General features: G+C 42.2%; 1 protein-coding gene across 2 annotated transcripts in view; it reads right to left on the bottom strand.

Moving 5' to 3' along the window:
* Window positions 1-14,199, bottom strand: part of MMP14 (matrix metallopeptidase 14) — a 56,384-nt gene that overhangs the window by 32,070 nt on the left and 10,115 nt on the right. Inside the window, exon 1 of one of the 2 annotated variants that reach the window (XM_083188955.1) lies at window positions 3,482-3,878. The exons of the other annotated variant lie outside the window; for it this stretch is intronic. Coding sequence (XP_083045081.1) covers window positions 3,482-3,562 — 81 coding nt within the window. The 5' untranslated portion in view covers window positions 3,563-3,878. Of the gene's footprint in view, window positions 1-3,481; window positions 3,879-14,199 lie in introns of those variants that run through there. 2 annotated transcript variants of the gene reach the window in all.

Below are 14,199 nucleotides of genomic sequence, written 5' to 3'. Positions count from 1 at the left end.
CATCCGTTCGGATGCGGTATTCCCGTGCATACTCTGTAATACCGTGCAGAATCTGAGTGTTTCCCCCGCACACGCATGGTTTGTATGTCGTCCGTAAACACGCCCTGTTCTTAAAGAGTGAGTCCGTCCGAATGCGGAGGACACGTGGGCGTTTCTACGGACGATGGCCGCACGCGGCAGCACAGCGTGGCGTGCGGACCGCACCGTAAGAATTCGGGAATATCCGCATCAATCAGAATAAGGGCCACAGTTATGTCCATTGAGTGCAGTGTAAATGTGGGCCAGATACCAACAATAAAGTAAATGTGTTTGCAGCATATATTCAACTATTTTGTATTGCCCCATTTTGCCAGCAATGACTTAGTTGTTCCAATAGAACCTGTGAAAAGTGTTTAATTAATCACTAATGACCAGAGGACTGGATTGTATTGTGCTCAGCTGCGAGTATTTAAGGTGCGGGCGTACTAAATGGGTGTTCTGAATGGCTAGCGCATGAACCATTGCCCTCCGAGAAGTGAAAGCTGCTTGTTGTCACCGAAGATTTCTGTTGTTTCGCTTGGGCTCGGTGTCCGGTCCGAATGCCCGCCTACCACTGTTCATGCACTCCCACGTCTACACCGACACATTTACGCCCAGTTTTGCCCAATTTGAAACCGCACCCTTATACATGCCCACATGACACCCATTTTATGCCCATATTTCCCGGGAGTGTTCGGTGGGCATTTTTAGACTGTATTGTTGAGAACGAGTGCGAAGACACTGCGTTGCACATGCGCATTGAGTTGCTTACGCATGCGCAGTTAGCTAAAAGTCACCGCCTGAAAGAATTCGGAATGGACCGCCTCAACCAGAATAAGGCCCTATGTCCCATACCTTGACAGAAAATGTGGTGTTTACCCTTGTAGTTACATAGGAAATGTTATACGAGCTGTTGTTATCCTGCTAACTGTTATAGACTGCAGGGTCCCTCTGTGCTACAGACAGGAAGTCAACAATAGACAGGAAAAACAATAACTCCCCCACATAAATGTATCTGAATTACCTAAATATCCCATTATATGACAAGGATGATGTAAGAAATTACTCAGAAGGAAACATTTAGTGATTTATGGTAGAAATAACATAACTATATGGTAATAACAGTAATCGTTGGCTGTAAAGTTTACAAAGTTCCTTCTATTACTTAATCCATCTTTGATGGCACCAAATCCTGTGGTTTTCTGCCACGCTGATACTAATACCAGTGTACTCTGCTGAAGCAGCTATGTTTATTATTATTTATTTATATGGAGCCACAAGGGTTCCGCATCGCATAACAATACATAAATTTGCAAAAAAACAAGTAAATGACGAATTACAGTACAAGGCAATTTAGGACAAGAATATGGTAAATAAGCACAGTTCCATCAGGGGACAGGACACTGAATCAATTATTATTGTCAGAGATATATATATATATATATATATATATATATATATATATATATATATATATATATATAGTCCAAGAAAAACACATGAGGAGAGAGGGCCCTGCTTGTGAGAGCTTACATTCTATTCCTCTATTGTAATCAACTGTGAGTCACTGTTTTGCTTATTTGTCTCTGTTTTCTGTAATTGGGCGATGCGGATCCCTTGTGGAACCATATAAAGGATACAAATGATAATAATAATAATAATAACAACAATAATAAAGGAGAATCATGTTGGCTCAGTCTGGCATGGTGACCCAATTTTTGGATCACATAATAATCAATTGGATCATATGCAAGATTTTTTTTTTACATTTAGTTGTGATTATTATTCATCTTTCTTTTGAAATACATTTGTTTGTCTTTGCCCCCAAACCATTTCTACATATTTCTTGGAACTTTTTTTCTCTTTTTGCAAAATTAAGAGCAGTTATTGCAGCAGTCAGAGGACACACAGCCTGTTGTTGAGCCCTGTGTCTCTGGCTAGCTAGGACAAGGAGACCAAAGAAAAGCTGTCTGTTCAAACAGAAGATCCTCCAAGCGGCCTCTCTCTCCTCCTCCTCCTGCCACAATGACTCTCCTCATTCACATCACAGCCACAGCCTCTTATTTCCACAGCCAGACTTTCTTCTCTGCGTCTGATACTCTGCTCGCAACATTCTAACAACTTCTCACCAGCAAAGATGGATAAAGTAAATTATAATCTTGTTGGTTATAGAACAGTAGCAATTAGTAACCCCATGAATCAGCTGATGTAGCAGCCCCAGGATTCGGGCTAGGATTTCTCTTCCCACAAGCCTCAGTCTATCTAGTTCTACCTTCTGCTCCAATCCCCTCTTTCATCAGCCCCTGGTGTCACCCTCTGCAGCCTCAGGCTGGATTCTGCTGCTCTACAAGAAGAAAGTCTCTGAGCAATAATACTCTTCTAACAATGCCACTGATTCCCAGAGAGAGCCAGTCAGAGTGTCATACTGTACACCTAGCCTACACAGTACTACTTATTCCCCACTCACTAGCTCGGGTCTATGGTCTCACTCCCATGTGTTCTTTGTCATTGTCAGCATGGACGGTGTAATGGTTAGCATTACTGCCTCACAGCGCTGAGGTCATGGGTCAATTCCCACCAGGGCTGTAACTGAGCGGAGTTTGTATATTCTCCCTGTGCTTGCGTGGGTTTACTCTGGGTACTCCGGTTTCCTCCCACAATCCAAAAATACACTTGCAGGTTAATTGGCTCCCAACAAAATTAACCCTAGAATGTCTGTGTGTACATGTATATGTTCAAATATTCTCTGTAAAGCGCTGCGTAATATGTGTACGCTATATAAGAAATTGTTAATAAATAAATTCTCCCCGTTATTGTGTGGGTTTCCTCCGGGTTCTCCGGTTTCCTCCAACAATCCAAAAACATACTGTTAAGTCAATTGGCTCTTTTTAACCTTAGAATGAATGTATGTGCGTGTACATGTGGTAGGGAGTATAGATTGTAAGCTCTACTGGGGCAGGGACTGATGTGAATGTGCAACTATTATCTATAAAGCGCTGCGGAATATGCAGAATATGTGTGTGCTATAGAAATAACTATTAATAATAAAAAAAAAATAAGTGTCTTTATAATTTCCTTCTTTTCTCTGCTATGATCTTTGTTACACAAGTCCAAGCATTTCTAACACTGGTATAGCATCAGAATTCCCTGTAAACTTCATATTGGCTTCCCTGCCAGGACTCTCCCCCTTTTTCTCCTTCTCTCACCCTAAACATTGAATCCCTTCCAGAGAGCACATTTCCAGATTTTAACAGGATTCATGTGTGACCTCAGAATCCAAGGAGAGCCCAGAATGACTTCTCCAGGAGGGAGGGAAAGGAGAGAATGGTTTCAAGGAAATATATTAATTTACTAAAAAGTAAGTAAGAAAGAAAAGAAAGTAAGAAAATAAGATAAAGATAGATTATATAGATAGATATATAGATATATAGATAGATAGATTAGATAGATCATTTTTTCTCACCTCAGGGCTGAACTTTGCGATACTTGATTTGTGCACAATAGACAGCAGGAGCCATATCCAGATTGCATGTAGGGATGTCATTGTTAGGTCAGGGTCTTGCACTGTTGGAGGTGGGGAGTTGAAAAACTCAAAGATTTGAGTGTATTGTCCTGTGCTCTCCCACCTCCACTTTTCTCAGCTCAGTTTGAACTACTGTCTCCTGTAACTTCCCGGCTTTACTCTCGGTGGTCTTCTTCCACAGTCATCCACTCTTCTTCCCCTCCTCCATTCACTCTGTCAACCTCTTCTTTACACTCCCTTTCTCTCCAAAGTCTCTCTCCTGTCGTTTCTTTCTCCCTCCCCTAATTTTATCTCCCTCTTTTCCAACCAGTGCTCTCCCACTCTGCCCTCCTCCCTCTCACTTCTCTTTTTCAGACTGCAGACGTGGTCTATACTCCCACTGAGGATTTGGGAGAATAAAATGCTTCTCAGTTTATTGCCCCATCTAGTGGAGAAAACATGAGGCCAATTTAGAAAGTCACCAGTGCTCCCTAATGTAGGCTTCTTTACATGGAATCGGTACATCTGTCAGAATGAACTTAGGTCTACAGTCATTAGGTCGACCCCACTAGGTCGACTGGCAGGAAGGTCGACCTGACTTAAGGTCGACATGGGCCAAGGTCGACATGACTTAAGGTCGAATTTGCATAAAGGTCGACATGAGGAAGGTCGACTGGTCATAAGGTCGACATGGGTTTTTCACTGGTTTTTTGATCCGAATGTCGACACAGTCGACATGGACACAGTTGGCAATGAGAATCGGACCCTTGCATCGCTCGCAATGCTTCGGGCACACTATTTTATTCTCCCACCACGCCCTAGTGGATGGTAGGGCATGAAATACCGCCTGTCGGCACATGTCGGCTCAAAAAACAGTGAAAAACCCATGTCGACCTTATGACCAGTCGACCTTCCTCATGTCGACCTTTATGCAAATTCGACCTTAAGTCATGTCGACCTTGGCCCATGTCGACCTTAAGTCAGGTCGACCTTCCTGCCAGTCGACCTAGTGGGGTCGACCTAATGACTGTAGACCTAAGTTCATTCTAATAGATGACCGCTTCCCCTTTACATATAGATAGATATCCAAGATTAACATGTGATCGGATACTTTTCCTAATTAAATGACCAGTGAAACAATCAATTTAAAACAATTCTGTACTACAACAATTCTAACATTTAGGGGCCCATTTATCATTTACTACCAGATGTACTAAGCTTGAAAAGTGATAAAATGGAGACTGATAAACCACCAGCCAATCAGCTCCCACCTGCCATGTCACAGGTTATGTTTGAAAAATGACAGGTAGGAGCTGATTGGTTGGAGGCGTATCACTCTTCCATTTTATCACTTTTGAAGGCTTAGTACATGTTGCCCTTAATATTTGAGGCCAATTCCCTGAAAACAACCAATTTGGGGGGTTATCGGCAAATATTAAGTACCAATGGCATGTATGTAATCTCAAATATCTGATGGTTCCTATGAGGGTTGCAATGCTGACCGTTGTACCAATATCTGGAATGTGAAGCATTCTGGATATCGGGTCCCACAGCTATCATAATTATGAGATAGCAGTAGCCCATTGTGTACTGTATTGCAGCGCAGTAAGGTCAGCTGGGGGTCAGCATAACAGCTCATGCAAAGATCCTCAGCACCCGGCAGAGCAGATCATAGGGACGGACTCCTTTCTGAGCTCCTGTCCCTGATCATCAAGGGGCCCATTTACTATTGGATTGCATATGCAAAGCAATCGGGGCAGGATCTACCACCCAGGATCGCATTGCAATATGTGATCCTTTTGGGCCAATTGATGACCCAGCCGACACAGGGACAGGGGCTCCGAAAGGAGCCTGTCCCTGCAATCTGCTTTGCTGGGTGCTGGGGGTCTGTGCATGCACAGCTAGCCTAGTGCAGACCCAACTGCTCCGCAGGCAGTGCGGTCTGTAGCCAAAAGGCTACAATGGGCTACCACCATCTTAGAGTGTTAGCCCAGGGACCTGATGCGATGCTACCCGATATTGATACATCGGGCAACATCGTACCCTCCAAAGAAACCTATGGGGGCTGTGTCTGGCAGGGGAGCAGGAGGTATGCAGCAGGGATCGGTAAATGGGCAGCTTTATAAGAAATATTTCTATTATTTCTTTAAGTAACATATTGGAAATCAAATGTTCATGCTACTTCCCCTTTGTTAAGAGTTCTATTTTTAAATATGTGTGGCCAAAGGCTATGGGGACGGATGTAATGCAGTGCAGGATGCCAGGCGACCTCTGAGGTTTTTTAACGGGGCAGTCATTTACAAGACAAGGGGTCAAATATAATACGGTGTAAGAATCAGAAAGTAAGCAATTTTGGGATAGTGTTTTTTAAAGCGGCAATCAATTACATGGCAAAATTAACCTGTTTTTTTTTTCAGTGTAAATGATTGCTGCTTTAACAAAATGGGAAATCTCTCACTTTCTTATTCTCACACCTTATTACATTACATTATTATGGTTTTGTTGTGTAAGTGACTGCCCTTTTGAAAAAACAAAATAACCTCTGAGTTCGACCGACATCCTGTACGGCCACCAGATTTAGAAACATAGAATTTGACGGCAGATAAGAACCATTTGGCCAATCTAGTCTGCCCCTTTTTTATCCTTCAAGTAATCTGAACCCTTTTTAATCCTTATTTCTTTGTAAGGATATTCATATGCCTATCCCAAGCATGTTTAAATTGTTCTACTGTCTTAGCCGCTATCACCTCTGACTTGCACTGCATTACATCCGGCCCATGATGTGGCACATCTATAAAGACTTCAGGCTATATTAGCGAGCTATATGTCAATCAAGCAAACCCATAAATACTGTCAACAATACATTTACCAAGGAGCCTATATATCAAGCATTTGTTTTTTAAAACTATAGATGCCCATACACTTGTCCAATTTGGGCCGATTTTGCCCAATTCCGATGGATAGGGCAGAGAAATCAGCCCATATTGGATGTGTTTGACATTCCCTCCGATCCAATGCGCGGTCCGGGTCGGAGTTGGTAGGTCAGTCGGGCTGCACGTTGAATTTATCGGATCGGACCCATCACTGGAACATCGCGGGTGCTTTTCGCTACCAAATAGTAATTGAGCCTCCAAGGGGAAAATGGTCCGACTTGCCCTTGGCCCTAGTGTATGGAGGCCTTTAGTAGAAACAGTTTCTGCATAATTTTATAAATAGTTGTGTATTAATTTCTCATAAGAACATAAAAGTAATATAAAAAAAAATAGTTTCTCCATAATTTGATAGAAAACTGCCTTGATAAATAGGCCACTAAAAGTTTATACAATCTTACTACAACAAATATTTTGTTACTTAACAAAGGGAAGTAGTGCTGATCTTTAGCCCTCAAGGAGGATTTGCACATGACAAAACTTATGTGGACAAAAGTATTTGGCCTCAATCATTTTCTTATTAGAATAGTCAACTGGTTTTCATCCTAAAACAGCCAAACTGCCGGATTACGGGACTAATAGGCCTGGAGATTAAAATGTTTAAGAGTTTATTATAAAATGTGGAGGATGTGAGGCCAATGCCATGTACTGTAGGCATGTAGAACCCATATAATATAATCCCCAGCATCTAAATATATGAAAGTACAACATTTGCATAAATGTGTAAAACAGAAATACAGATTTATGACCAACCATGTCATCATGCTGTCATTATGAAGGCCCTATTCTTATGTGGAGGCCTGGAGCTAAAGCTTCATTGCCCCATTGTTAATTTGGCCCTGGTCCTATAGATTGTACATTTTACCTTTTTGTTAATACCCAGTATTGTTTCATTACTATTCTCAACTGTAAAGTTATGTTGCATATGCATAATTTTATTATTATTAATAATTTTAATTAAAGTACTGAGTTCATTATTTTTTCATTATATAGAAATGTTAACCTACATCACATTTAGAAGATTTATCATAAGGATATTATATACATTTTTTTTTAGCAATGGACTTAGGTGCAACATCTGCATGAACGCTAATCACTCAATTGTTTTAATCACCTAATTTGACCTCAATAGATAATTACTAATCTGTTGGCTCCTAAATCGTATGTCGGTAAATGTACCATACTGTGGAGTCCTCTGCCGCCGGGCACCTTTCTTCTCCTGCAAGTTTAAATCCATTAATTGAAAGCCATTGATATTGCTTCTGATGCTGCGTTCTGTAATATATATGTAAGTAAGTAAGTAAAATTTATATAGCGCACTTTCTCCAGCAGGACTCAAGGCGCTTACAGACATTAAAAAACAATGCACATAATACAGAGAATGTTGGTGGTACAGTAACAGACATGTCACAGACAAAAGAAACCCTTGAGCACACAGTAAGCATAATGCAGGAGTGGTGCAGCATTTTGGATAATAACTTCCATGGGTTGTGTACTCCACCCTGACAAGGTACCAAGTGCGGCAGCCATTTTAGGCGCCCTGCATAGGATTACCCAGGGTGAAATAGATTACCCCTAAAAGAAATTACCCAAAATGGATGATTTCAATGTATACTCAGGTCCATGTATTTTTCATCCCATTCACACGTGCACCAGTGCACCAATAACACTCCCCCTCAACTTTAGAGTGTTTTTTCACCCCCCTGAATCATTTTGGGGGGGATGGCCTAATTGTGGGAGGCGTCAACGCCTCCCGCGATTAGGTCATGCCCCAAAAATGTTACCGGGGCCCAGCATCAGCATACCTCTCGGCAGCCCTGATTGTAAGAGACAGACATATTATAGGCAGGCCAGAGTTTAGGATATTGCAATAATCAAGGTGGGAAATGACAAAAGCATAGACAAATGTGCTAGGTCTAGGAGAGGAAAGTGCAATTTAGTTAATTTTGCCAATGTGGAGGGTACAGGTTTGGGGGAGGGACTGGGTTTGGCGAGTGAAGGTGAGGGCAGAGTCAGTGATACCACCATGCAGCAAGCCATGGGGAACAGCGGAAAGGGTGACACCATCAGCTTAAATTGAACCAGGAAGTGGGAAATGTGGCAGTAGGTGGCAAAAAGATGATAAGCTTTGTTATGGATATAGAGCTTGAGGCATAGTTACCTACCCTACTGCATTCTGCAGGAGACTCCCTGAAATAGCAGCAATCTCCCTCTCTCCCTCATTAGTCTAGCAATCTCCTTAATTTAACCTGGCCCAAATTACACTGTTACATTTTTGGGGAAAAAAGGAATGAGAGACAGATACATTTACATTGAATCATCATCAGCACCATTTCCCAGCACTTTACCAAGTATAGTAGCTCTGTCTAACTGCTTTGGGGCTCATCTACATTTGGATATAAGTCATTTAAAAAGATTCCTCTCAGATGTAGCAGTACACACCCACGCTTCTGGGTGCCGCATTCACAATCTCTTTTCACAATCTCTCCATATATGGAACTAGACACGCCCGACGGGTGGAGCATGACACCCCCCTCAATGCGGCGCTGTGCAAAATTCTACTACCAACTATAATCTCCCTGAAACTAGTTTTCAAAAGTAGGCAAGTATGGCCTGAGGTGGTATTCAGACACACATGAGAGATGAAAAAGACAGACACATTTTTTTTGGACCTTCTCATTCTAGAACACACCAAATACCTACTTGCATAGTCACTGGCCATGATCTAATGTATTCTTTTTGTGGAGAAAGGTATCCAGTATACAGAACTTTTAATGTGCCATTAATCAATATTAAAAAACAATGACAGTATTATATACATGTAATTGGAGGGACAAGTTCTGACATGGAACGGTCCCTGAAAACAGTTTCTGTAATATTTCCCTGGTTTTAGCAGTCAGCACGGCTGAAGCTCTTATGCTGCCAATAGTAATACAATAACACATGACACATTTAATAGAAGCTATGAAAGGTCACCCAAGGGCATACATGGGAGGTAGCACCAAAACTAAAATGTCTGTAATAAGCATCACTGTGCGGTAATGTAAAGTTTTAAAAGTGCTTTGTAGACAGCAGCGGTCATTTAAAAATCCCTCTTCTCAGCAGCTCTGACCAGCGGTCCATCGGGCCTTGAGGGAAGGGCAGAGTGAGAAGTCTGCATTACACCTTCTGCAAGAAAAAGTTTACACAATAAAATATGCCCCTTCCTTTTCTTCCCCTCAGCATCCCATGATATGTCAGCCCCCACCGTTCAACTGGCATGTTGCCTTCCCCACAGTGCTCAACTCCAGAAATCCTGTCTCAGCACAAACTTTGGGTGTGTTTTTTGCTGAGCCGTGATTTCTCCTCCTTCCCCCACCTTTCTTCTTCCTTGTGACCCCCATTTCCTGACTCTCCCGCCCACTTTTCCTCACACACCCATCTTAGCTTTCAACTCCCCCCTCTTTTCCAAATCAGACTCTTTCTCTGCCTTTCCTTATAGCCGTTCTCGGTCTATTCTTCACATTCACAATAACAATATAAGGTACTTATGTATTATCTGGGCTCCCATGTTAAATGCACCCCGTTTTTTCATACCCCTACTATCCAACTACGCATGGAGTTGATTTTATATAGTGTGGCGAGCGCAGCGAGCCACCGTGCCCGAAGCGTGGCGAGCGCAGCGAGCCCCGCGAGGGGACACGGTCTCATAAGAAAAACGGGAGCCCAGATATTACATAAGTACCCAATATAATATAATGGGTGGAAACCTGATTCTAGAGCATCACAGATACTCTGACACAAAATAACAGGTCTGGACAGAGACACTGATCAGGGCACATGAGGTGGGCTAGGCGGTGCTGCACATACAATGTGCTGTTGGAAAATCCCTTCTGCTGAGTACCACTGGATAGAAAATATATGAGAATCATTAGATCTTATAGAACATTGAAAAATGTGCCACCAAAATCTATATTATTTACTTTTCTAACATTTATTTATTAACAGTTATTTATAGCGCACACATATTCTGCAGCACTTTACAGAGAATATTTGAACATTCACATCAGTCCCTGCACCAGTGAAGCTTACCATCTATGTTCCCTACCACATGTACACACACACACAGACATTCTAGGGTTAATTTTTGTTATGAGCCAAATAACCTACCAGTATATTTTTGGATTGTGGGAGGAAACCGGAGTACCCGGAGGAAACCCACTCAAGGACAAGGAGAATATACAAACTCCGCACAGTTAGAGCTATGGTGGGAATCGAACCCATGACCTCAGCGCTGTGAGGCAGTAATGCTAACCATTACACCGTCCATACTGCCCCAACATTGCCACCTAATTAATACTGTGTTTATTGTAGTGTAAATAATGAAGCAATATAAGTAATATATGTAACATTCCTGATAATATGATTTGTAATCGGCGCCGATCAATAAAATAAAAATCATTTACTATTATTAACAAATGCAGACAAGCAGAAATTGCAGGACGCTCATTAGATACTAAGGGCCTAATTCTGACTTGGACACTAAGACAATATTTACACAAATGGTCGATGTTCTCCATCTAATCATGTGCTGAAGTTGCAAAAAAAAGTTGTGCAGCGCATGTGGTAAATGGTGTGTGCGAACAAAGAAGCACTATCGATTGATACAAATGGACTGCAAACCTAGATGCACAATCATGTAAATTGGAGGCAAAACGCCATTGGCAAAGTGCAACCGATTGTGGTCTAAAGATGCACCAAACAGTGTTTACAGCAGCAAAAGAGACTGATATTGGGTGTCCCAGTCCTGGCACATTCAGACACATGGATTTACACAAGGGAAGGGTATGGTCGCGATATTATCAGAAAGATGCAAGGCTGGCAAGAGAAGCAGACAGGGAAGCTGCAGTATCCTTGCTCTGTAAATGGTATGTAGTGACAGAATGGTGGTAGAGACCAGTGGCGTAACAATAGCCCTGCAAAACCCACGGTGGCGGGGAGGCACTGTGTAGGTGTGGGTGCCGGCGGTCTGCGGGGCTATTGTAATGCCGCTGCCGGCTCCCCTGTCCCCTCCTGGCTTCTGCTTTGTTCTAATCTAAATGGACCATCACAAAATGTCCACCCCCATACAGGAGACAGTTTTTGAGTATTATTTATTTATATATTTACAGTTTCTTATATAGCGCAGCATATTCCGTTGCGCTTTACAATTAGAGTATGTCTCAAAAACTGTCTGATGTATGCGGGCGGACATTTTGTGATGGTCCGTTTTCATTAGAAGCTGGAGCAAGGACCGCAAGACAAGGGGCCTTATTCTAATCCACTCTTTCTGACAAAATCCTTCTTAGATGGGCAAAACCATGTGCACTGCAGGTGGGCAGATGTTACTTGTGCAGAGATAATTAGTTTTGGGTGGGGTTTTACTTCAAAGTGAGATCTATATTGCAGTGTAAAAATAAAGCAGTCAGTATTTACCCTGCACAGAAACAAAATAACTCACCCAAATGTAATTCTATCTGCACCTGTTACATCTGGCCCCCCTACAGTGCACATGGTTTTGTCCACCTAAGAAGGATTTTGTCAGAAAGAGTGGATTAGAATAACCCCCAAGGTACGGGAACCTACAGAAGCGGCTTTTGGAGGGGTAAGGTGGGGTGGGGGGGGGGGGGGGGTAACTTTACGGTGGGGCTTAACTGTGGTGGGGGGAGCAGGTGGGCGCGACATTCCATTGGTCTTCCATAAATAAATAAACCAATAAAACAGTTGCTGATGAAAGTATGTACGGAAATGTCCTATAGCAGAGTTTCCCAACCACAGTCCTCAAGGCACACAAACAGTACATGTTTTAGTGATAACCAGGCTTGAGCACAGATGGTGAAATATATTTGATATACTAGTATATATACACCATACTTGCCTACTTTTGAAAACCAGTTTCAGGGAGATTTTAGTTGGTAATAGAATGTTGCACAGCGCCCCATTGAGGGGTGTGTGTCATGCTCCACCCAATGGGAGGGTCTATTATATATGGTGAGATTGTGAACATGGCACCTAGAAGCGTGGGTGTGCACTGCTACTGTACATCTGAGTGGAATCTTTTAAAATTACTTATATCCAAATGTAGATGAGCCCCAAAGCAGTTAGTAAGCTACTGTACTATACTTGCTAAAGTGCAGGGAAATGGTGCTGTCTCTCATTCTTTTTCCCCCAAAAAATGTAACAGTGTAATGTGGCTAGGTGAAATGAGGGAGATTGCTAGACTAATGAGGGAGAGAGGGAGATTGCTGCTACAGTATTTCATGGAGTCTCCTTCAGAATGCAGGTTAGGCAACGATGATATACATATATACACACACACACACACACACACACACACACACACACACACACACACACTGTAGGTAAAGTTTTTACTCCAAAATACTATTACCAACAGTCTGCTCTAACCAAAAAAGAATACTAAATTATATGTAAAGCTACTAACAGATCATTTACCACACAAAACGCAACACTTACTCCGACTTTTTCCACGTTATACAGTATGAAGAAAAAGCCAGCTCACACATTATTCCCGGAACTTAGTATGGTTACGACTCTTTCCGTGTATTTAGTAGGGATCTGGCTTTTACCCTCTTCCCATGTCAGCTGCATACTTTTCATAGATTGTGCTGTGTCGGAAGCTTGTGGGTGTCCTGAAATATAAGTATGGAGGCCCATGCTTTAGCCATATGCTGTGTACTTTGTTTATGCAGCTGTTTCCATTTGTGAGATAAAACAGAACAATGCTGAGCTCCATGCTACAGCTTTCTGAATAACGAAATCAAAGTTATAGGGGTAAAGCTCCATGAAAGTTTGAGACTAGTTTACGCAGCAGGAAATGGAGAGCTCATTTAATACTACCTGTGAGGCACGGCAATGAGTAAGCATGGGGTCACCAGAAAATCACCCATAAGAAGGGAAGTGATTAGGCAGGACATTTCCTCAGATGGCCACATCCTCTTGCAAATCTTATTAGGTATAGTCACTTGAAAACTTATAAAAAAAGAAATATATATATATATATATATATATATATATATATATATATATATATATATATATATATATATATATATATATATATATATATATATATATATATATATATATATATATATATATATATATATATATATATATATATATATATATAGTGTACTTGTTTCCTAGCACGGCCACAATCTTGTGGATCGTGTACCTTTAAGTTAAGGTACACGATCCACACGATGGACCCGATTTCCTTTGAAATCAGGTCCATTTTGCCGGCAAAGGTACAAAATCGGGGGCATCGCGTCGGTCGGGACCATTAACATTGGTCCCGACGCGATGCCCCCGATTTCCCCATAGGCTTCAATGTTAAAATATTTTTTAACATTGAAATCGTGAGGATCGCGTCGGTCTTGTGCCATTATAATGGCACAAGATGAGATGGACTTGATTAAGTCCATCTCACCTTTAAAAAAATGTGAAAAATGTGAAATGGGCCAATATGACCCATTTCACATTATAGATGTCCCCGTCGTCACCCCACGATAGACGCCAACCCGAAGCGTTGCGAGCGCAGCGAGCCCGCGAGGGGCGGCGGTGCGCGTCCTCCGACCTTTTCATTCCCCTACTATCCACGTCGGCTTGGAGTTGAGAATAGAATAGTGTGGCGAGCGCAGCGAGCCACCGAGCCCGAAGCGTGGCGAGCGCAGCGAGCCCCGCGAGGGGCCGCGTATAACTTCACAG

This window comes from Crinia signifera, chromosome 1 (genome assembly GCF_055691185.1).
Source record: "Crinia signifera chromosome 1, ASM5569118v1, whole genome shotgun sequence".
Classification (NCBI taxonomy): Eukaryota; Metazoa; Chordata; class Amphibia; order Anura; family Myobatrachidae; genus Crinia; species Crinia signifera.
This window is presented reverse-complemented; position numbering and strand designations above follow the sequence as displayed.